The sequence below is a fragment of the Erythrolamprus reginae genome, chromosome Z (assembly GCF_031021105.1).
Source record: "Erythrolamprus reginae isolate rEryReg1 chromosome Z, rEryReg1.hap1, whole genome shotgun sequence".
NCBI classification, from domain to species: Eukaryota; Metazoa; Chordata; class Lepidosauria; order Squamata; family Dipsadidae; genus Erythrolamprus; species Erythrolamprus reginae.
This window is the reverse complement of record NC_091963.1, coordinates 105394637-105418487: the sequence shown is the minus strand read 5'-3', so window position 1 is coordinate 105418487 and position 23851 is coordinate 105394637. Positions and strand designations below refer to the sequence as shown.

Below are 23851 nucleotides of genomic sequence, written 5' to 3'. Positions count from 1 at the left end.
TTTCAGTAAAATAATATTTTCTCATGTTGCTTTTGATCTTTCCCCCAACTAACTTCAGATTGTGTCCCCTTGTTCTTGTGTTCACTTTCCTATTAAAAACACTTCCCCCCCTGAACCTTATTTAACCCTTTAACATATTTAAATGTTTCGATCATGTCCCCCCTTTTCCTTCTGTCCTCCAGACTATACAGATTGAGTTCATTAAGTCTTTCCTGATACGTTTTATGCTTAAGACCTTCCACCATTCTTGTAGCCCGTCTTTGGATCCGTTCAATTTTGTCAATATCTTTTTGTAGGTGAGGTCTCCAGAACTGAACACAGTATTCCAAATGTGGTCTCACCAACGCTCTATATAAATGAATGAAATGGTCATTTTCTAATTGGAAGTTATTCTCACAGTAGGGTGCTTACAGGTCTTTGTGGCTTAAACTATTGTGTTGAATACGGTGTACTCTTGCACCATTTTGCTCTACTGCTTTCACTATGGGCTCATCACTTCCATAAAGGGAGTTTATTTTTGCTAAATTACAACTGTGGTGTAGCTAGAGGAAACTATGTCCATGACTAAACTTGATTGGACTCAATAGCCAGAAGACGTAATGCAGCAATATGGCCTTTCAGTAGCCATTCAGGCCTTTCATCGCCATTGCAGCGGCTATGAAACTGGGAAGTCAGTAGTAGGCAGGCAAGTGGAAAGAAGGTTATACAAACCAGTTGGAGCTTTCAGAAATAAAATCACCTGTCTTTTCTCCTTCACTGTTGAGATCTATCTGGCCACCATGACAATTGAATAATGATGAGAACCTGGGCTTGCTTTCAGGTTCCTCTTCCAATTGTCTCCTATTTTTTCTTTCTTTCTTTGCATTATAGCCCATGTTCAAATAGGGGAAATCTTCCCCTGATACTTTTAATGAGATTTTACATTTCTCTCTCATCCCTCCAAAGAAGCTAGGATTATGTTTATGTTTCTTAAGATCATGGAAATTCATTCTGCAGTAAATGTCTGCGTGCCAAGCAAGATAGTCTTTTTCCTAGGCACGACTTATTTTGTCCCTTCCTTACTCCACTTGCAGCTGCCATGGCAAGGCAGAAGAATGCATTGGCCTCTGTCGTGCCCTGATGAGTGTTCTCATTTGGATGCTGCGGTGTGCTGCCTTCTATACAGAAAAGCTGAAAGAACTGTTGGAACAGGGGGCTGCAGAGAACCAGCTCAACATGTGCTTGGAGCGTCTGATGAAAATCTTGGGAAGCACCAAAAATCGGGCCCTCGTTCACATTGCCAAGCTGGAAGATACATGTATGTGGCCAGTGTTTGGAAGAGATTATCTTTTAAAATTATGAAAAGAAAATCTTACTGTAGATTTTAACACAAAACGTTTAGTCTCTAGGCTTCAAACTCACGTGTACACTCATTTGAATTAAATTGATGGTAGAAGTATTTTGTTGAGGTTCTTTATATAAGGCTTGAAACAACACAGGTTTCTTAGTGATCCTCTTTTTTGTGTTGTTTTTGGTGGCGGATCCACAAAACTTTATAAACTTAACCATTATTCCCATCCTTTCTCTGAAAATCAAGGAAGCAATAGCATACTTAATCTAGATGCATATGCTTGGTTAGATTAAGATGAAGTTAGAACTTTAGATAGCAGCTGTAGATGAGTAGGCTGAATTGATATAAAACAGATCTTTATATGATGCTTTTAAATTGAGTAAAATTGCATATGCCTGCAAATAGGTGAGGTTATTAGTAAAACCAGGAAGACTAGAAATCTTATCCTTGTCCCTGATCGTGTTCATCACTATTCATGGCTATGAGCAATAAATATACTTAATAAAATTCACATTTATTACTGAGCCTTTTTTCCACCTAGGTTGCATTCTGCCAAATTTCAAGTCATTTTCTAACTGCCCTTGTGTGAGAAACTGAGTGTAGATATATATAAAAATAATTTTTTGGGAAGAAAAATAAACGAGATACATTTTATGTTGTTGGACAAACTAAGTGATTAAAATGTAACCTTTATGGTATTTTGTTTAGCTTCCTGGAGTGCAATTGAACAGTCCCTTGCCAAATTGGCAGACAATGTGGGACATATTAACAATAATCAGTTGCGGAATCAATTGGAAGAGTGCATTAATCTTGTCAAAAGGTGAGCAAACAACAGCCACGGGTTAAGGAATAAACAGTTTTCTTCTCCATACGCAAGTAAAGTTAAACTAATCTCTTCTTTCTTTGTTTGCACAATTCTCTATACAGTATCCCTACCATGCTCTCAATTCATTCAGAACAGTTAAACAAAACAGGCTTCCCCACCATACATGCTGTGGTGCTGCTAGAAGGGACCATGAATCTGACTGGAGAGCCACAGCCTCTAGTCGAACAGTTGATGATGGTGAAAAGGATGCAGGTAATGGGTGGATCATGGAGGAATTCTCAGTATCTATGTACTTGTCTTTCTGTTTGGCCTTCTGTGAAGAAAATATATTTGCGGCACCAGCGTGAGCGTGGCCTGCGTGGGCCCTATCCAGCCCATGGGCCAGTAGTTTGACAGGCCTGATGTAGTCTATGTTGAACCCAACCAAATGGCACATCATCATGTGTGAGCCTATTGTTTCGCTTTGTTCAACAATATACAGCACCTAAATAGCCAGATTGATTGATTGGTTAGGTTAGGTTAGGCTAGGCTAGGCTAGGCTAGGCTAGGCTAGGCTAGGCTAGGCTAGGCTAGGCTAGGCTAGACTAGGCTAGATTAGATTAGATTAGATTAGATATATATTGACAGGCCTGATGTAATATATGTTGAACCCAACCAAATGGCACATCATCATGTGTGAGCCTATTGTTTCGCTTTGTTCAACAGTATACAGCACCTAAATAGCCAGATTGATTGATTAGATTAGATTAGATTAGATTAAATTAGATTAGATTAGACTGGACTGGACTGGACTGGACTAGATTAGATATATATGCTGCCCTTCTCAAGGCAACTCAGGGCGGTGTACAACATTAAATATAATATATACAAAATCTAATAACTATAAAATATGAACATTTACTAAAATATTTTAAAAGACCCCACGTACACTCACACACATTCTTCCAGTCCAATAATATCTCATATTGGCCGGAGACAGTCTCATCACTCACGGCCCCCATGCCCACCGGCAAAGGTAGGTTTTTAAAGCTTTACGAAAAACCAAGGGGGAGTGGGTGGTATGTATCTCTGGAGGGAGTTCATTCCAGAGGGCCGGGGCCGCCACAGAGAAGGCTCTTCTCGTAGGCCCCACCAGTCGACATTGTCTGACCAATGGGACCTGGAGAAGGCCGACTGTGGGACCTAACTTGGCACTGGGATACATGAGGCAAAAGACAGTCCCGAAGATAATCTGGTCCTAAGCCATGTAGGGCTTTGTAGGTCATAACCAGCACTTTGAATTGGGCCCGGAGACCAATTGGCAACCAGTGCAGCTCGCGGAGTGATGTTGAAATGTGGGCAGATCTTGGCAGTCCCACTATAGCTTGCGTGGCTGCAGTCTACTGAGAGGGGCGGCATACAAATCTAATAAATAAATAAATTTTGCACAATTTTGCACACTTCAAAGGCAGCCCCATGTAGAGAGCATTGCAGTAATCGAGGTGATAAGGGCATGAGTGATTGTGAGAAGTGACTCCCTATCCAGGTAGGGCTGGAACTGGTGCATAAGGCGCACAATATGATCTAGCCATAGTCTTTTATATGCAGAACATATACATATCATGGAATATCAAGTTAGGATATTTTACTAGTATTCATTCTGAGCTGGTACAGCCCAATATGATTTTACTATATAATAACTATCTAGACTAGAGTGACCCACCATTTTGAGTGGAACTACAATGACATGTAATTATTTAAGGAATTTCTTAGAAGATATGCTGATGAATATGACCATGGCACAATCATGTATCTCTTTATGTCTCCATACTGCATCTGGTATCTCAGATACCCAATCTCCTTCCCAGAAATGGAGAAATATTAGATACCTGACCTTGATCTTCCATTTTTTTGAAGTTACCTTTCTTCCAACAAATTAGGGAAGGTTTGGCTACTACATACTGTTGATTCTCTTGGGTTTCCATGTTCTGTCTCCTTTTTTGGGAGTAGTGGTGGTATGGAACTTGCCACTTTATCATTTCAGCTGGAGTTTTTTAAATGGTAAAGCTTTTCTTTACCTTTTTTTGCAAGCCCACAAAAGTTGGAGACGTAACAGAAAGTTTTCCTACTGTGGAATGAAAGAGGTATAATTGGCTTAATAAAAAGAAAATAAAAATGCTTCTCTTTTCAGAAACTGTTACATATCATTGTTTATCAAGTAATTTTGGGATTGTTGGCAGTAGGAAACATTTTCATAGAACAGGAATCTGCACTGTTTGGTTGAGGTTGGGGTGTAATGAAATTTCTAGAAAAACTGTGGATCCACTATACATGTACATATTTAGTTTAGGATGAAGCTTAGATCATTTTGTATTCTAGGTTTTTTCCATCAGTTTTCTGATATTCCTTTTCTCTGTTCTTGGTTAGCGTATCCCAACCCCACTCTTTATTTTGGAGATCTGGAAAGCTTGCTTTGTGGGACTGATTGAATCTCCCGAAGGGACGGAAGAGCTGAAATGGACAGCCTTCACTTTCCTCAAGGTAAGCTTAAATGTCAGGGAAAGACAGCTGGGCTTTGCTGCCTTCAGTAGGATTCTGACCGGAAGGCTATCATGAAGGCGTATTCATGATAAATATCTGGTTTTCAAAGGTCAGAGAAGACAATATGCAAGAAGTCCTTGGTTCAATTCCTGATATTTCCACACACGCAATGGCAAAAAACTATTTATGAAATTTGTAATTATTACAGGCAAATATAAATTGGATAGACCAATTGCCTGAAATGATACAAATCAGTTTCTTTCACTCCTAATAGAGAGCATTGTTTATCACTTGTCTTTGTTTATCCCAATGGTATGATTTAGGTGAACAGAAATAATTTAATAAGAACTCTTTTTAAAATCTGCATTACTGCTTTACAAATATGGTTTCAGTGCTGTTTGCTTTTTCTACATCTTCTGCAAGCTGTCTTACATTCTCTGGCATTGCACAAATCTGATCAAATACCCAGGGAATCTTTTTTTGCATTTTAACCCATTCATACCTGTTCTGTCTGGGTTCCCCCAGACCTCAACACCAACTGGAAAAAACAGCCAGACACTCTGGTAAAAGCCAAAAGTATTTTATAGCTGGAAAAAATAAACACAGAGGAAAACCTGTTCTTCCCAACAAACAGGCTATAATACTTTACAGCAGAGTCCTGATGTCCAGACAATACAGCAAGCTTCTTGCTGGCACACCCACCCCAAGGTTTCAATAGTCAAAGGCACAAACCAGGATTCCAAGACGCCAAAGTTCACAGCCAGGTCCCAAGACTCTCAAAGATAAAACTCCACAAGCCAGGAAGGGTGGGTCTGCCTTTTAGCCTTTCCAAAGAGCACCACACCCAAACCCAGCTGTTGCCTCTTTAATGCTGAAAGTACTTAGCCAATTGATCCCTTCTCTGAGTAGCTCTTCTCTGTCGCAGATCAATTATGGCTTGTGCATTTTCCTCTAAGGAATCCAGGCTGCTTGCTGGGGAGAGCTCCCTCTGGGGGGACTCTGGCTGTCCTCCCTCTTCTTCAGCCTGGGATTCCTCCTCCTCGTCTGCCTGCACCTCCTGTTCCTCAGCCTCTCCCTCTGAGCTGGAAACCGACAGAAGATCAGCCGTTCCCTGAGGGGCCTCAGACGGAACCACAACAATACCCATTCAGCTATGGACGTATATACATCTTTTCTTTTTGTTTAGTTACTTTTGTGGATTTTTTTTCTCTCAATTGTAGAGTGTAGAAGAAATTCATTGTAGAATGATAGCAGTGTTGGGAATGCATTCAGATGGCTCTTTAGTGTTCTGTATGGACTATGGGAGTGTTTGTAAGTTTGGGTTTTTTTTGCTTTGTCTGCAACTGAAAATAAGTTACTTTAGAGGAATAAGAATGAACATGGAGAACGGCTCAAGTACATGACCATTCCGTGCTAGCTTCTAAACCAGGAGGGTCTGCAATTTGATTTCCTCTGGCCTTCAGTGGGAATTTAAAAATTTGCTGCAAGTTGTCTGTTCAAAGGAAATATTTTTTGTTCTCTGTGAGGAGTAGTGCGTGGGTGCAGAAAGGTGAGGGGAAAAGGGGATGATATGAAGAGAGAAGGAACATGGAATTATCTACTTATTTTGTCTATGACCCTAATCATTGATTGCGTGAATTCCCCAACACAAGAGGAATTATTTACTTCTCTTGGCAACTTCAGGTCAAAATGTTCTGGGTACCTTGGTCAGGATTAGCTGCTCCTGGGGCAGTATACCAAAGATTAGATGTTCTCTTTAAAATATAAAGATATTTACAGACCTATCTAATCCATGTGCAAAACCTTTCTTCAGATATTTTGGCATAAATTGTGGCAGAAAACTACAGCCATGTTAATTCTTGATTTCGACTCTGGATAAATACATGTTTATCATATCTATTCTTTCTCTGTTTAGCTGGTGACGTTTGTTGACATAATAGTGACCTGAAGCCCAGGTTATTCTTTGTACTTTCTTTTGGGCTGGTGTCTTTTGGTAGAGTATGGAGAAGTCTGCATTTAGCTGCATAATATTTTTTTGTAATATAAACATAAGCCAGATGGCTATGTCTTTCTTCTTCCTGGCTTTCTTGGTAAACACACCATGACGCTACTAGATTCCCCAAAAGAGACTCAACAAATTGCAATTTAACATTCCCAGCTTGTTCAATAAATCACTACTGCAGCTCAAGGACATCATGTATCCAATTGTCCATGCAGAGATGAATACATTAAGCATGAAAAAGACAAAACAGATATACACAGGCTCAGCCCGTGGACAAATTGGAATATTGTGGAATAAAAGATTGGATAGTTAACTTGTGAAACAGCATGAAAATCAGATTAAAAACATCAAAGCTTTCCTTTATTTTTTTGGATCTTCTCCACAATGTCACTGCTGTGTCTCCAAATGATTACAGCGAACCCTCGTTTTTCGCGGGGGATGCGTTCCAAGACCACCTGCGAAAAATGAATTTCCGTGACGTAGAGGAAAGATATATTTTAATGTATTTAACGAGTATTTTTAGTACTTTTAAACTCACCGCTGCTGACTGCTGAGAGAGACCAGCTTCTCTCAGCTACCGCACAGACCGAAGGAGGCCGCCGCCGCAATCCCCCCCCCAAACTGTCCCTGCCCCGGCGTTCTTTTCCTTCTGAAAAAACCTGTGAAATAGCAAATCCGCGAAAGATGAATCCCGAAGTAGCGAGGGGTTACTGTATTCACATTCAGCCAATGTCATAGCTAAGCAGAGATATTAAATCTGCCCTTTTTTACCTGAATCTTATCAGAAGAACTTCAGATTTCTTCCAAGAATATGGACAATTACAATTGCATGGGGTATAATAGAGTTCTAGTTGAGGCATTAGCTGAGCTATTTTAATGTCACAAAATGTTCACAAGTATTGTCATTTTGCCCAGGTCTTTTGTGAGTGGCTGAAACTCTCTTTAGATTGTGTGCAGTGTTTTCTTTATTCCCCATCTGGTTTTGTCATTTTGCCATCTTTACTCTTCATTTGTTGTTGTAGTTCTTTTCTTCTTTTAAATGTTTTTTAATAATTTGTTAATCACCCAGAATTGCTGGGAGTCAGGCAGCATATAAATTTGATGAAGGAAGAAAAGGAACCATTTTATTTTAGTCTTGATCACCAAAAGTCTATTTAAGGGTTACCAGAGAGAACATATCTGTTTTAACCTTGATCACATAAATCAATTTTATGTGATCTTTTTACTTCTAACAGTCTTAATCTTTAATTCCTTCAAATAATCTTATCAAATTTGATTTATTTTAATTTTTTTCTTTGTCCTTCTCACAAAAGGAACTTTGACAAGCCTCTTTTGCAAATCCAATATAGGAAAATTAGGCAAATTTTGTTATTTATATATCCCTTTTAATTGCTAAAACATCAGCTGCCTCTTTTTATTTGTGCATCTTTTTTAATCCACTTTCGTATTTTGTCATATATAACGTATCCTATTTCATGACATCTTTTAAGCATAGTCTGTCTATAAAGGCAGATACTATTAAAATCAATTTCTGAACTTATTATTCAAAAATTGTCATTCAGTATGACCAATATTAAAATATTGTGCATCCTTCTGTCAAATTTAAATATTATTATTCTTTAGTTGTAATCTTTAATGCCTTTTGATTCCCTCCAATGTACTACTTTCAAAGTTTATCCTATTTTATTTTTTTAAAAATAGTTCAAAACACAAGCATTTTCCCAAAGGCGGGATTATCTGAATGAATTCCAAAATCTTAGTTCAAATCCATTTGGAGTTTTAGTCCATTTGTAACTTTCCAAAATCTAAGATCCAATCACTCTTTCTGTGCTTATTCCAAACCAAGGATTTCCTAATAGCTGTTATCAATAGCACTTAACAAACAATGTCCAAAGTGATTTTGCAAGAGAGAAATTATAAATTCCTTACTAAATTATTTTTTCTTTGATTTTTATTTTGCTTTCTATTTTTATTTTCTGTACTTTCTATTTTTTATTTTTTCTACTTTGCATTAGTTTTTATCTTTTTAATTGCAGTTTTTAATAAAAATTGCTATGAGGGGAATCTTTAAAAATGAGGCTATCTTTATGGGAGGAATCAGAATAGATTTATATGGAAGAAACAATGTTATATGGACATGAATATCTTTGTATTATTAGGAGGACAGAGGAGTAAAGACTAGGAACAAAGATTCCTAAATGGTTAATTTTATTTCTTTTTTTTTTAGATACCACAAGTTTTGGTGAAACTGAAAAAGTATTCTCCAGGAGAAAAGGTAAAAATATATCAGAATGCCATTTGAGCATTATTTTAATGCTCTGTTTCTTATACAGTGATACCTCGTCTTACAAACGCCTCGTCATACAAACTTTTCGAGATACAAACCCGGGGTTTAAGATTTTTTTGCCTCTTCTTACAAACTATTTTCACCTTACAAACCCACCACTGTCGCTGGAATGCCCCGCCTCCGGACTTCCGTTGCCAGCGAAGCGCCCGTTTTTGCACTGCTAGGATTCCCCTGAGGCTCCCCTCCATGGGAAACCCCACCTCCGGACTTCCGTGTTTTTGTGATGCTGCAGGGGAATCCCAGCAGGGGAATCCCAGCAGTGCAAAAACAGGCGCTTCGCTGGCAACAGAAATCCGGTGGTGGGGTTTCCCATGGAGGGGAGCCTCAGGGGAATCCCAGCAGCGCAAAAACGGGCGCCTCGGCTGGCAAAAGGGGTGAATTTTGGGCTTGCACGCATTAATCGCTTTTCCATTGATTCCTATGGGAAACATTGTTTCGTCTTACAAACTTTTCACCTTAAGAACCTCGTCCCGGAACCAATTAAGTTTGTAAGACAAGGTATCACTGTATTTGCTTTTTTAAATTATGGAAAACAAATAAACAAATCATGGGAAACAGAAACAAATAGAAAATTATTAATTAGGCTAGTGGTGATCATATAAACAGTGAATTTACCCATGTCAGTGATAATGAAGAGTAAAGTCCCTATACTGACAAGCAGTATAGTTTTGGATAAATTTATTTTAAGAAATTTAAAAGAAAATTAAATGTTTACTAACAGCTATTATTTGACTTTTTAAGATTCTCCCTTTTGAAATTGGAAGTCATTATAATTGGCTGTTACATCTGTTCCTCCTCCTCCAGACATAAAACCCACCCTACCCTTCATAATTAAATTCCACTGAAAGCTGGAAACCATTAAAAGTGCCTTTCCCAAAGCAGGAATCATTTTTTAATCCAAGGTAATTGCATAAAATATAGGTAACAATTTACCACATACAAAGGTATGGGAAAAGAAGAAACCACTTTATAAAATTTCACTCTGTGCACTTCAAATAGAAACAGAAAATGTTACCAGGGGATCAAATGTGAAATAATTATTTTTAACCTTGTTAAGTATTAAAAATTGCATATTCCAGTTATTCTAAAATATTCAGCGCTATGCCTTATTGAAATGCACTGCCTTAGCTTAAAATTTATAACAAATTAGGAGTAGAGTTACCAGGGCTCAATTCCTAGATTTTTAAAGATCTAAGGGAGAATATGCTGTCCCCTTTTGCTGTTGCAGGATTTCACAGAAGATGTGAATTGTGCCTTTGAATTCCTACTGAAGCTGACACCCCTCCTGGATAAAGCTGACCAACGGTGCAAGTAAGTCCCTTTTGTGGCAACATCACAAATAAAAGACAGAGAACTTTCTGCAGCCAATTCAGGTTACGAGCATTGATTTAGTGCCCATTCAAAATTACGAGATAAGCCTCCACTCCCTTGTTTATAAGCAAGCCCCAAAATTACGAATGTTGCAGCACCACAGCACCCTATCCCCCTGCTTCCGCTCCCCACAATTGCTTCCCTCTCCCATCCTGCCACGTTAGTCTCCCTTACTTTAGAAGATCTGTCTTCTCTTTGCTACGGTTTCTTTGCTTTTGAGGGAAAAGAGTTTATTTATTTATTCATTTGTCCAATACACAAATACATAGGAAGAAAAATAGACATGTAGTAATATATACAGTGGTACCTCGGTTTTCGAACGCTTCCCTTCTCGTACATTTCGGATATCGAACAAAATTTTCTGCAAAAATTTGCTTCAGTATCCGAACAAAAATTCGGATACCGAACAGCCAGAGAAAATTTTGTTCATTATCTGAAATGTAATCCCGGCAGCTTCAGGGTGCTGAGGAGCTCTCTAAGAGCTCCAAGCTGCAGGAAAGGTGGGGGCTGCTGCAATCCCGGCAGCTTTGGGGGGCTCCTTTCCTCATTGCTTCATTTTATTACCTGTAAGGAGCTTCAAAAACTTTTTTCCTGTGGCTGCAACAGCGGCGATTTCCCTTCCAGTAGCAAGAGCGCCGGGAACGTCACGTGATGAAGGGAAGCCGGCGGAGCCATCTCAGCATTTGCTTCCGCTCCAGCACTTCCCTTCATTACGTGACTTCCTGGCGCTCTTGCTACTGGAAGGGAAATCGCCGCTGTTGCAGCCACAGGAAAAAAGTTTTTGAAGCTCCTTACAGGTAATAAAATGAAGCAATGAGGAAAGGAGCCCCCAGAAGCTGCCATCCCGGCAGCTTCAGGGCGCTGAGGAGCTCTCTAAGAGCTCCAAGCTGCAGGAAAGGTGGGGGCTGCTGCAATCCTGGCAGCTTTGGGGGGCTCTTTTCCTCATTGCTTCGTTTTATTACCTGTAAGGAGCTTCAAAAACTTTTTTCCTGTGGCTGCAACAGCGGCGATTTCCCTTCCAGTAGCAAGAGCCCCGGGAAGTCACGTAATGAAGAGAAGCTGCTGGAGCGGCAGCAATTGCTGAGATGGCTCCGCCGGCTTCCCTTCATCACGTGACGTTCCCGGCGCTCTTGCTACTGGAAAGGAAATCGCCGCTGTTGCAGCCACAGGAAAAAAGTTTTTGAAGCTCCTTACAGGTAATAAAACAAAGCAATGAGGAAAGAGACCCCCAAAGCTGCCGGGATTGCAGCAGCCCCCACCTTTCCTGCAGCTTGGAGTACCGAATTTATTTATCCCATTGGAAATAAAGAAAATAGATTTAATTGGTTCCCAGCGAGTTAACAGGGGCTGGGAACCAATTAAATCCATTTCCATTATTTCCTATGGGATAAATAAATTCGGTACTCGACCAAATCGGTTCTCGACCACACTTCTGGAACGAATTGTGGTCGAGTACCGAGGTGCCACTGTATAAGGGTAAAGTGAACTTAGAGGAGAGGATATATGAAAGGAAGAGAATATATATGATAAGTGAGAGAAAGGATAGACAATTGGACAGGGGATGAAAGGGACACCAGTGCACTTATGTACGCCCCTTACTGGCCTTTTAGGAACCTGGAGAGGTCAATCGTGGAGAGTCTAAGGGAGAAATGTTGGGGGTTAGGGGTTGACACAATTGAGTCCGGTAATGAGTTCCACGCTTCGATAACTCCATTGTTGAAATCATATTTTTTACAGTCAAGTTTGGAGCGGTTCGTATTAAGTTTGAATCTGTTGTGTGCTCTTGTGTTGTTGTGGTTGAAGCTGAAGTAGTCATTCACCGGTAGGACGTTGCAGCATATGATCTTGTGGGCAATACTCAAATCGTGTTTTAGGCGCCGTAGTTCTAGGCTTTCTAGGCCCAGGATTGTTAGTCTATTTTCGTAGGATATTCTGTTTCGAGTGGAGGAGTGAAGGGCTCTTCTGGTGAAATATCTTTGGACATTTTCAAGGGTGTTGATGTCTGAGATGTGGTATGGATTCCAGACAGATGAGCAGTAGTCCAGGATGGGTCTGGCAAAAGTTTTGTAGGCTCTTGTGAGTAGTGTGAGATTGCCTGAGCAGAAGCTGCGTAGAATCAGGTTAACAACTCTAGAAGCTTTTTTGGCGATATTGTTGCAGTGGGCTTTAGCACTTAGGTCATTCGATATTAGTATTCCAAGGTCTTTTACTGAGTGTGGGTTAGCAGTGAGAGATTGTTTATTCAGTTCGTATGTGCGGTTTGGATTCTTTTTGCCGATGTGAAGGGTAGAGCATTTGTTGGTTGATATTTGAAGTTGCCAGGCGTTAGACCAGTCTAAGACAAAGTCCAGGTCTTTTTGGAGAGTGAGTGTGTTGTCAGTGGTGTTGAAAAGTTTCACATCGTCGGCAAAAAGAACACAGTTGCTTTTGATATGGTCACAGAGGTCATTGATGTAGAGAATGAAGAGAGGTGTACCTTGTACACTTCCCTGGGGAACGCCACCTATGACAGGGACGGGGGTGGAGATGGCGCTACCAATTTTGACAATTTGTTGCCTGTTTGACACGAATGCAGTAATCCAGTTGTGGAGGAGTCCTGAGATGCCATAGGATTTGAGTGCTGTAATGTTGTGCAATTTCAGGCACCCATCTTTTGCAGAGACTTGATGCCTGAACTGTCGCAAGATCATGGACCTCAGAAACTTTCATTCTCGGCATGAAAAGTGTTTGCTGTCTCTTGGACTCCTTTCTGCCACCACCAGGACACTTTGGTCAAAAAGTCTATGTCTGGTCAAATAGACCTGGCAGAGACTGGAAGCTTCATCTGCATGCAAATGGGGCCTTTGAAAATGGAAGAATATGCTCCGTTTTCAAAGGCCTCGTTTCAAAATGGAGAAAATCCCTCCATTTTCAAAGGCTCCATTTGCATGAGTTGTTACAGTTGCAAAGTGCCTGAATGGTGATCACATGAATTCAGGACACTAGAGGCCCAAATTGTGAGGATTGGTTGCAAAGCTCTATTTATAAGAGCCTCGGTGGTGCAGTGGTTACAGTGCAGAACTGCAAGCTACTTCTGCTGATCACCAGCTGCCAGCAGTTTGGCAGATCAAATCTCAGTAGGCTCAACATTGACTTCCACCCTTCCAAGGTTGGTAAAATGAGGATCCAGATTGTCGTGGGCAATATACTTACTTTCTGTAAACTGCTTAGAGAGGGCTGTAAAGCACTGTGAAGTGGTATATAAGTCTAAATGCTATTGCTATTTTGTAACACCATCATAACTTTATATAGTCATTAAAAAGGCAGCCAGTAAGCAAAGAATACTGTATCTAAAGCAAGCACACAATACAAATATACCTTGTTTATATAATATAATAGATAGATTGGCAATTTGGGTATCCAATGATAGAGTTTTCAGTACAGTGGTACCTCATCATACGAACTTAATTGGTTCCAGGAGGAGGTTCGTAAGGTGAAAAGTTCGTAAGATGAAACAATGTCTCCCATAGGAATCAATGTAAAAGCAAATAATGAGTGCAAATCCTTCAGAAAAATCCCAAACTTTAGAAGGGAGGTGAACAGAGGGCAGAGAGGAGCAGCTAAAGGGGGCGGGTGGAAGAAGCAAGGCTAGGCTAAAGGGTGAGTGGGAAGGAAGAAAGGCAAGGGAGGCACCCCTCCCTTTACTTTCTTCAAAAGACACCGTTTCAGTGCCTCTGCAAGAACGTTGTTCTCTGCAAAATCTTTCCTCCTCCAGGCCGCCCCTCCCTTTTCTTTCTTCAAAAGACACCGTTTCAGTGCCTCTGCAAGCAAGCTGTTCTCTGCAAAATCTTTCCTCCTCCAAGCCACCCCTCCCTTTTCTTTCTTCAAAAGAGACCCTTTCAGTGCCTTTGCAAGCACCCTGTTCTCTGCAAAATCTTTCCTCCTCCAAGCCGCCCCTCCCTTTTCTTTCTTCAAAAGACACCCTTTTAGTGCCTTTGCAAGCATGTTGTTCTCTGCAAAATCTTTCCTCCTCCAAGCCGCCCCTCCCTTTCTTCAAAAAAGGGGAAAAAAAGAAACCCCTTCATCCCAGCAGCAGCTGCTTGGGTTCGTAAGGTGAAAATAGTTCAGAAGAAGAGGCAAAAAAATCTTAAACACCGGGTTCGTATCTTGAAACGTTCGTTAGAAGAGACGTTCGTAAGATGAGGTACCACTGTATATACATTTAGAAAGCATTAGGAAAGATGAAAATCGTAGATAAGCTTAGCATTTGGAAGATTGGACAGGCAAGAATACACGTCCTTGTGAGTCAGAAAACATTGAATTAGCTTGGCTGTGTCATATCTCAACCTAACTCTGCACAAGGCATTTTTGGAGGTTACTTTGACATTATCTCTGGATTAGCCACTTGGAAAGACAGGAAGCAACTGAGCATCATAAAGTCAATTTAAACTTTTGTTGACTCCATTTCCACCAAGTGCTGGAAGCTGGCTATAAAATTGTTTCTTTCCAGCCCTTTCATTTTCAACAACAAGAGGATTGAAATCCTCTGGATTTATTGTTATTGTTGTTGACAATGAAAGAACTGGAAAAAAACCATTTTATATCTAGTCCTTTTTATTAGGAAAAGATTAAAGTATAAATAAAAATTTGAAGCAACAAGTAGAACAGCACAGCAATATTTACTGCATGAAATATTTTCATAGTTGAAAGGCCATGGAAAATAACATAAGTCTTTTCCTGTTACTAAAAAGCATTAATGGCAACTTTCTCTCCATGGCTCTTAAAGCATTTCCGCAGAGAGTTTATTATTATTATTTTGTCACTTCTTTTCAGGTATTGGGGCACACTGTGAAAAGGTTATGTGAGGTTGTGGTCATAGGTACAAGAAACAGATGAATGGATTAATAACAATAACAGAAGTTTGCAAAACTATATATAAAAAAGACTAAAATAGGAAAGGTGCCTAGAACAGAAGACTACTGACTTCTTGCCAGAAATGCTAGGAGGATGAATTTTTACAATCGCTACAAAATACAATGAATCCTTTTTTACGGAGGGGAAAGAAGTCATAAAGCAGGAAAGAATACATCTTCAACAACTAAGGAGGGAGACGATTTGTCTTTAACAAGAAATTATTGCCCAATATCATTATTGAATAATAACTGTAAGCTCTTTACAATAATTTTGGAAATATTTTGCAAAATAATTTTGTAATTTTGGAAAACAATTTAATTCATAATATATTATCGATATTATGTTTCTTTTTCAGGCTTAGAAAAATTCCGTTAGAAAAGGGAATAAAAAAATAGATATTTTTTGCTCAGTACAACTTTCTCCTTGTTTTTCTATTTTTATATTTGTGGAGGTTGTTTTGTCCTGGCAAATTCCTTGTTGTGCAAAGTTTGTCTTTCTCAATCCAAGGCTATTTCTTGTTGATGTTTTCCATCTGTTTGGGATATCTCCCCCATTGTGAAGGTTGAAGTGACACAGCTTTGATATTATATCTTTTGTTTGGGTTTCAGCATTTACCCAAACCTTGAAAATTTTAATTACAGACTAAAATAATTGCATTCAGATAAAGGCCTTTTACAGATAGCTCTTAAAGGTAGTCTACACAATTCCTTAAAAGGACACATTTTATGTTGAATCCCTAAACCTCTACATTTTTTAATCCCAACACTTGATTGTGATTGGGCATAGAACAACACTGACTAAAATTATTTCAGTTACTAATGAGATAATAGCGTAGTAGGTACCACATTTCTCCAAAAATAAGACCCTGTCTTTTATTTTTTTGAACCCTGAAATATGTGCTTGGCCTTATTGCCATGCATTTGAAAGCCCAATTTGAGCTTATTATCAGGGAATGTCTTATTTTGGGGGAAACAGGGTATGTGTAAAACTACCGTATTTTTCAGTGTATAAGATGCACCGGTGTATAGGACGCACCTAGATTTTAGAGGAGGAAAACAAGGAAAAAAGTATTCTGAACCAAATGGTGTAGTATTAAATAGTAATAGTAGAATAGAATAGAATAGAATTCTTTATTTGCCAAGTGTGATTGGACACACAAGGAATTTATCTTGGTGCAGATGCTCTCAGTGTACATAAAAGAAAATATAGATTTGTCAAGAATCATGTACAACATTTAATAATTGTCATAGGGTCAAATAAGCAACGAAGAAACAATATTAATAAAAATCTTAGGATAGAAGCAACAAGTTACAGTCATACAGTCCTAAGTGTGGGGAAATGGGTGATAGGAATGATGAGAAAAAAACTAGTAATAATAGTATTGTAGACTTAGTAAAAGTTTCACAGTGTTGAGAGAATTATTTGTTTAGTAGAGTGATGGTGTTCGGAAAAAACTGTTCTTGTGTCTAGTTGTCTTGACGTAAAGTGTAATAATAACCTCTCCAGCCACAAGGGGGTGAGTTTGTGGCTCCTGGAGTTTTCTGTGGGAAATGTCTCCCTTCCTTCTTCCCTTCCTTCCTTCCTTCCTTCCTTCCTCTCTTTCCCTCCCTCTCTCTTTCCCTTTTCTTTCTTTCTCTCCACTTCTCTCTCTCTTTCCCCTCTCTCTCATTTCTGTATATCTCTCCCCCTCTCTCTCCCTTTTTGCCCTCATTTCTCTCACTTTCATTTCTGTTTTTCTCTCTTTCCTCTTCCTCTCCCTTTTTCTTTCTCTCCCCTTCTCTCTCTCATTTGTTTCCCTCTTTTCCCTCTCTCATTCTCTCTCAATCTTTCCCTCCTTACTCTCTTCCTTTCATTTCTGTTTTTCTATTCCCTTTCCCTCTTTTTCCTTTTCATCCCTTCTCTCTCAATCAATCAATATCAACTTTATTTGATTAGTCAATCGACCATATCAAAGTCCCTTCTCTCTCATTTGTTTGTTTATCCTGTCCCCCGTTCTTTCCCTCCATCAATTTCTCATTTTTCTCTTTTTCCTTTTCTTTCACATTCCGTCCCCCTCTCACTTCCCTCCCACCTCTCTTTCCCATCTCCGGGGACAAGCCAACAGCCAACCTCATTTCTTAGCTTATCCTCCGGTTTCAAGCAGAACTGCACCATTTCCGGGTTTTACCACCGGCCAAACAGGATTGCCTCTTCTGCACTGCTATCTGTCTCTGGCCGGGCTCTGCCCCCAAGATGCAATGAGGGGACGCTTTGTCCAGTTCTCTGAAGCTTAAGAATATTGTGAGGCAGCCCGGTAGCCCCTGGGGCAGGCAGGCAGCTCGGCCCTGGGAATGCCCCCGAAGGCGGAAGATTGGGGTGGGGGCTGAAGGAGCCAAGCCCCCTCCCGTGGGAAAATCAGCGCAATGTTCCCTCTAATTTTTTTGGGGTGTGGGCAGAAAAGTATAATGTCTGAGTGGCACATTTTCATGCTACCCGGTCGTTAAGCGAATCTGACCCCCCTCCCCCATTGTCTTTGCTTGTGAGACGGTCACAAAAGGAGGTCACGTGACCTCAGGACACACAGCAATGGTCATAAATATGAAACTGCGGTCAGGTTTTGATCACACGATCATGGGGCTGCTGCAAAGGTCGTAAGTGTGAAAAAGGGGCATAAGTCACTTTTTTCACGGCTGTTGTGACTTTGAATGGTCGGTAAACAACCTGCCTTGTCCCCTGGATGTTTTCTGTGCATCTTCAAATTGGACTCCTGATCTGCTTCTAAAAGAGTGCACTGGTCAGACAGATAATGCTCGACTTCTGTTCTGACCCCAATGGAGGCAAATGTTTCTATCTCCTGAGTAAGACGGTTATTAAGTGAGTTCTGCCTCACTTTACCACCTTTCTTGCCACAGTCGTTAAGTGAATCCCTGCAGTTGCTGTCAGAAGATCCCAAAAAATGTTCACATAACCCTGGGGCATGACCACCATCATAACTACGGACCAGTTGTCAAGTGTCCAAAGTTTGATCCAATAACTCCTTTATTTTTCTAACAAAGTCCTTCCTTCCTAGAAGGAAGAATAGAAAGAATAAAATGGGATTAAAAGGCGATTCAAAAAAATAAAAAATAAAAGGGTTCAGTTCAAAGTTCTGCTCAGATTAAAGAAATTGGAGTTTGAGAAGGGTTGATTAAGCTTGGAGTATTGTTTTGTTTGCTCTTTCTAAACTTTAATTTTTTTTTCTATTTGGATGTATGAATTTAGGAATTGCTGATCTGTTTTAATAAAGTTAGAAGTATTAATTATAATAAGATATGTAGTAGGTGATACTGATTTGGATTAATGCATAAATGGAATTGAATTTAGAATTGTTGGGGAGATTAATGATGTTAATGATTTTTAATTGATTGAAAATAGAGAATATTTAGACATTTTTTTCCTTTTTTTTCTTTTCTTAAATTGACTGAAATTTAAGTTTAATAATTAAGTAAGAAATGTAGATAAGTACTAATTGGCTAAATGTTAGATGGGCTGAAATAATTCTTAAATTCGGGATTAGGTAAATGTACTGTTTAGAGGGGGGGGGGAAGAAGTCTGAAATTCGTATATGTTTATGTTGTGTTTTTAATTTTCTTTTGTTAACATCTGATTGGCTATGCAAGATTTTCTTGGTTTATAGGAAAATGTATAAAAAAAGAAGGAAGCACTTTGGAATAATGGTTAATAAGTTATTAGAGATATAATTGTTGTACTTTTTGAAGGAACATTAAGGAGGGAATTTAATTAAAAGAAAAAGTATGTAACTGGATGACAAAATTAGAAAAAAACTTTTGCCACTTTTGATGATTGATATTAGTTACTAACAAAATACTGCATTTTATTCCATGGAAAATTAGATGGTACACTGTATTGTTTGAATGTATGTTGAGAGAAAAATAAAAAAAAATTATCCCCCCCCCCAAAAAGTCCTTCCTTCCTTCCTTCCTTCCTTCCTTCCTTCCTTCCTTCCTTCCTTCCTTCCTCCCTCCCTCCCTCCCTCCCTCCCTCCCTCCCTCCCTCCTTCCTTCCTTCCTTCCTTCCTTCTCCAAAGCTGCTGCCACGCGCCACGCCGAACCACCGGCCTCCAGCCAACAACTGCTGGGCAGCCTTGGCGATAGTCGTGGCGGCGGCTGACCACCACCTAACATCCGGTGTAAAAGACGCACTCGTTTTTTTGACGTACCATTTGAGGTAAAAAGGTGCGTCTTATACACACAAAAATATGGCGCTCTTTAACATCTGAAAAGGCAGTATTGTATATTATGCATTTTAGAAGAGACAGGAGAGGGGCGGCATACAAATCTAATAAATAATAATAATAAATAATAATAATAATAATAATAATAATCAACAGCTGCCTGATATCAGAGGAAGACTTGCTACTCCTCCACATGTTCCCTTCTTTTCCCCTTTTCCCCAAGATAAGTGTACACCCACTCACTGTCTGGCCAACTGTTCTCTAGAGAAATCATTTTGAGATGGTCTTTAAAATAATATATTGTGAAGTTGCTGCAGCATTTACCTGAGCAGGCAAATGCCATGGAAACTTTATAATGTATTGCAATTCAGACTCCCTCAGATTGATGCTTAGGGTGGGATGATGCAGCATCAAGCTGTGGATAATGGCATGTGAATGGGTATTAAATATCAATCACAACACGTCTTCTCAGTTGATATTCTGGAGGGTGGAACAACCAAGGGGAGAGGGATTTGGCAAGGTCTAATCTTTTTAAGACCAAGTGCCCAAAGCGTGCATGAATGTACATGTTCCCTGCATGCGCCCAGCCCCCTGTGCATGCACACATGAACCCCTGCATGTGCCGGCATGCGCCCAGCCCCTGCGCATGCACAAACTACCTTCTACACGTATCCTGCCCCCGTGCATGCGTGGCAGAGACCCAAAGATCAGCTGGGAAGCGTGCACATATGGGGTGGAGCTGAACTGGGATGACAGCTTGCATGCCTACAGAGAGGGTGCTGTGTGTTACCATTGGTTCTCCATCATGGGGCTAGGTGAAAGGACTGATTTAAAGGAAACTTGGACTCCAAACCTATGTATCAGAGTGAGGGGCTTATGAATATATACCGTGTTTCCCCGAAAATAAGACACTGTCTTATATTAATTTTTGCTCCAAAAGTTGTGCTACGTCTTATTTTCGGGGGGTGCCTTATATTTCTCAAATAAGAAAAATTCACAGGCCGAAAAGCTGACCCCACCAAAGAAAGTGTACCGTACGGTACACTGATTACGGTACGGTACCTGTCAGTATGGCACCCACACACACAAACAACGGCACTTATATGGTACAAGAGTATACTCCCGCTATTGCAGCTTCCGGCCACCAGAGGAACTACAGTCTATGCACTGTAGTGGAGACTGTAATGGCGGTGAGACAGCAGCAGACTGTGTCTGCTGTACTGGACGGTACAAAGCGATGGAAGGGGCCAGCAGGGGACGCCACATTATTATGGTACCGCGATGAACAGCTTTGAATGCTACCGTATGTTTTTCCACCATACCGTATGTAAACTTGACTACGCCTTATTTTCAGGGGGTGCCTTATATTAGCAAATTCTGCAAAACCTCTGACATGCCTTACTTTCGGGGTACGTCTTATTTTCGGGGAAACAGGGTATTTAATACTAGGTAAGGCAGAAATTCATATTTTACAGATATATTAAGGAAGTCAGTCTACAAAGCATCAAACTGTACCAACCTCCAGGCACTTCTCTTGCATTGTCTACTTGGTCCAGAACAGAAATATACAAAAATATAGTGTTAGTGTATTTTTGATACTTCGTTTGATGCCAACAGACTTAATGTAGATGGGGCTAAGCAGATTGGGCAGTCCACCAAATAGAACCAATTGCTGTATGGTTCAACTGCCAACTCCCAGGTTTTGAACTTTACCTGGAAGAATTCCAGAATCAGAAACTTTTGACAGATTTAGTAGAACCAAGGCATGTGCATGTCCCCCCCCCCTACTTCTCTGTCCCCTGTGCATATGCACTTAACCCCCTCGCCTGTTTGTCCACTTCCAGTGGGCCTGGTACGCCTGTTTTTGGCCCTCCCCATGCCCCAGAGGTTTTCTTGGAGCCCGGAAAGGGTGAAAATGGCCTTCCTCACTCCCTGAAAGCCCTCCAGAGGCTGGCCGGAAACGTCCCATTTCCTGTCTTCCAGAGGGCCCAGTAGGTCCATTTTTCACCCTCCCCAGGCTCCAGAGGATTTCTTGGAGCCTGAGGAAGGTGAAAACAGCCTCCCCCACCTCCCTGAAAGTCAGAAACCCAACTTCTGGTGGGCTGGTAGGCTTGTTTTTCGCCCCCTCATCCACCCCCAGGATGCCCTCCAGAGTGCGAAAACACCTTCCCAGAGCTTCTGTGCGAACTGAAAATCACCTGGTCAGTGCACATATTTGTGCTGGAGCTGAGCCAGGGCAACAGCTCGCATGCCAGCAGATATGGCTGTGCATACCTGTTGTGGTTGGCTCTGGCCCAGCTCCTGCCCCAGGGAATGGGGAGGTGGATGCAGGGAAAATTCAACATGTCACAAGCCTGTGTTATTGCCGACAGAGTCAGTTCAGAGTTTAGTTTCCTCGGACGAAGAAGAAGATAGGAGTGACTCGGCAGAGGAGGGCTTGGCACACAGCCCAGGCTGTCAATTTCCCTTATCTTCCGTTGATTCAGATGATGACGTTTTGGACCCACACAAGCGCAGAATTATGCGTAGAAGAGACCAAGTAAGAACATATTACAGGAAATAAGTGAGGCCACCTGTGTTTGGGTGGGGCTCCAGTAATTAGGGCTGCTGCTATAAATAGCAGCATGTGGGTTTGGCAGTTGTAGAAGAATATCTGATTGGAGTTCGTCAGGAATCTTGTGTTGCTGGACTTTGTTGCTTTTTCACGCCTTTGAAACCAAAGCAGTGTGTGTGTGTGTGTGTGTGTGTGTGTGTGTGTGTGTGTGTGACTTCCTTGGAAGAAGAAGGGGTGTGAAGTGTCTTCACAGCTGCTAGCTAAGTACTTAATGACTGCTTAAGGGAAATTGTACAGACTACCCGGTTGTTTTGGGAAGAGTGCTCTTTGCAATACAAAAAGAGTGCTTTGTTTATTTTGAATTTTGTGATAAAGAACATTGTTTTCAATTTTCAAACGTGTGTGTGTGTGTGTGTGTGTGTGTGTGTGTGTTTGAAATTTGTACTCTTGAATTTTTGGGAGGCTCCTATCAGAGAGCCCAGCAGAACAGCACTTAAGTTTGCAATCACAGGCTTAAGGCAAGTAGTGAGTGAAGATAGAACTTGAATGGGTCTGTTACTCTCTCAACTCCATTCCAGCATTTCCCCCCACTTTTTCCTCCAAAGACAGGCTGCTGGAAGAAGTATAGTTAAGTTTTACCAACAATCTGGAATGTTTGCCAATGGCTTTTAAATATTGATGGAAGGTGTAAGATCACACATTCTTATAACCTTGTTCAAAGCAAGTGGAGCTATTTTCTTAAGAAAATTCATAAGGATGTGCAAAACTGTCTATTACAGGAGGCAGTTAAGCCTGATGACATTTACCTGTCTTTGCCATATTCCTTCAGAAATTTGTACATCAATTTCTTCTGTTGTTCTAGCTGCGACTGCACAAACTTCCTCCTCCAGGAATGTAGCAAGCAAGGCCTGCTGTCTGAAATCAACATGAATAATCTCATAGCAAAAAGGTATGGTTGTTTGAAAAACTTTTCATGAAAAGAACAAGAGCAAGTTCAAGTAAAAAGACAACATTGATGGTGATTAAAAATGTATTAGGTTTCCATCATGAATTGGAATAGAAATAGAAACTAAGTTTGGGTCTGCGTTGCTAGAGCCCAAGGCCATTCCTCAGGCTTTCAGGAATCATATATTTCCCCCAAATTTCTTAATATTAGCGTGTGCTCATATTCTTGACTGTGTAATCACAGCAATATTAATCTTTGAAAACAATATCTTCTTTTGAATATTTCTGCTTCGGGAATAAAATCTTCAAAGCAAATTGCTCTGTTTTAATCCAGTAGTGTTCATGTTTTTCACGTTTTTGAGACTATTGAGGCATTTATTATATGAAAGTGCAAGTTCAAATAAAATACCTTTCTGTGTAAAATCTCATTCTAAATCTGTCGTGATTTTTGTTTTGTTTAATAAAAATGTAGAAATATGATTAAATGTAGAAATATGGTTAACCACAAAGGTATTAAATTTAGAATTATTCTATCTATCTATCTATCTATCTATCTATCTATCTATCTATCTATCTATCTATCTACCTACCTTCTACCTACCACCCACCCGTCTGTCTGTCTGTCTGTCTGTCTGTCTATTATCTATCTATCAGATTTATAAGCCGCCCTTCTCCTTGTGGACTCAGGGCGGCTCACAAGAATATTAATACTATGAACCAGTATAAGTAATGATTTTGAAAGATGGTCCAAATTACCCATATTCCTTTTGGGTAAAATTGCAACAATTAAAATGAATGTGCTATTGAATATATAATTCTTATTCTAGATCGTCCCAATTAAACTGAACAA

At 40.3% G+C, this 23851-nt stretch overlaps 1 protein-coding gene across 8 annotated transcripts in view; it reads left to right on the top strand.

Annotated features, from left to right (window-relative positions):
- Positions 1–23851, top strand: part of MED24 (mediator complex subunit 24) — a 94050-nt gene that overhangs the window by 26681 nt on the left and 43518 nt on the right. For all 8 annotated transcript variants that reach the window (XM_070728131.1, XM_070728130.1, XM_070728128.1 and 5 more), the window contains 7 exons: positions 1074–1297; positions 2039–2150; positions 2258–2408; positions 4563–4676; positions 8906–8953; positions 10254–10336; positions 22919–23005. In XM_070728131.1, coding sequence (XP_070584232.1) covers positions 1074–1297; positions 2039–2150; positions 2258–2408; positions 4563–4676; positions 8906–8953; positions 10254–10336; positions 22919–23005 — 819 coding nt within the window. The remainder of the gene's footprint in view (positions 1–1073; positions 1298–2038; positions 2151–2257; positions 2409–4562; positions 4677–8905; positions 8954–10253; positions 10337–22918; positions 23006–23851) is intronic.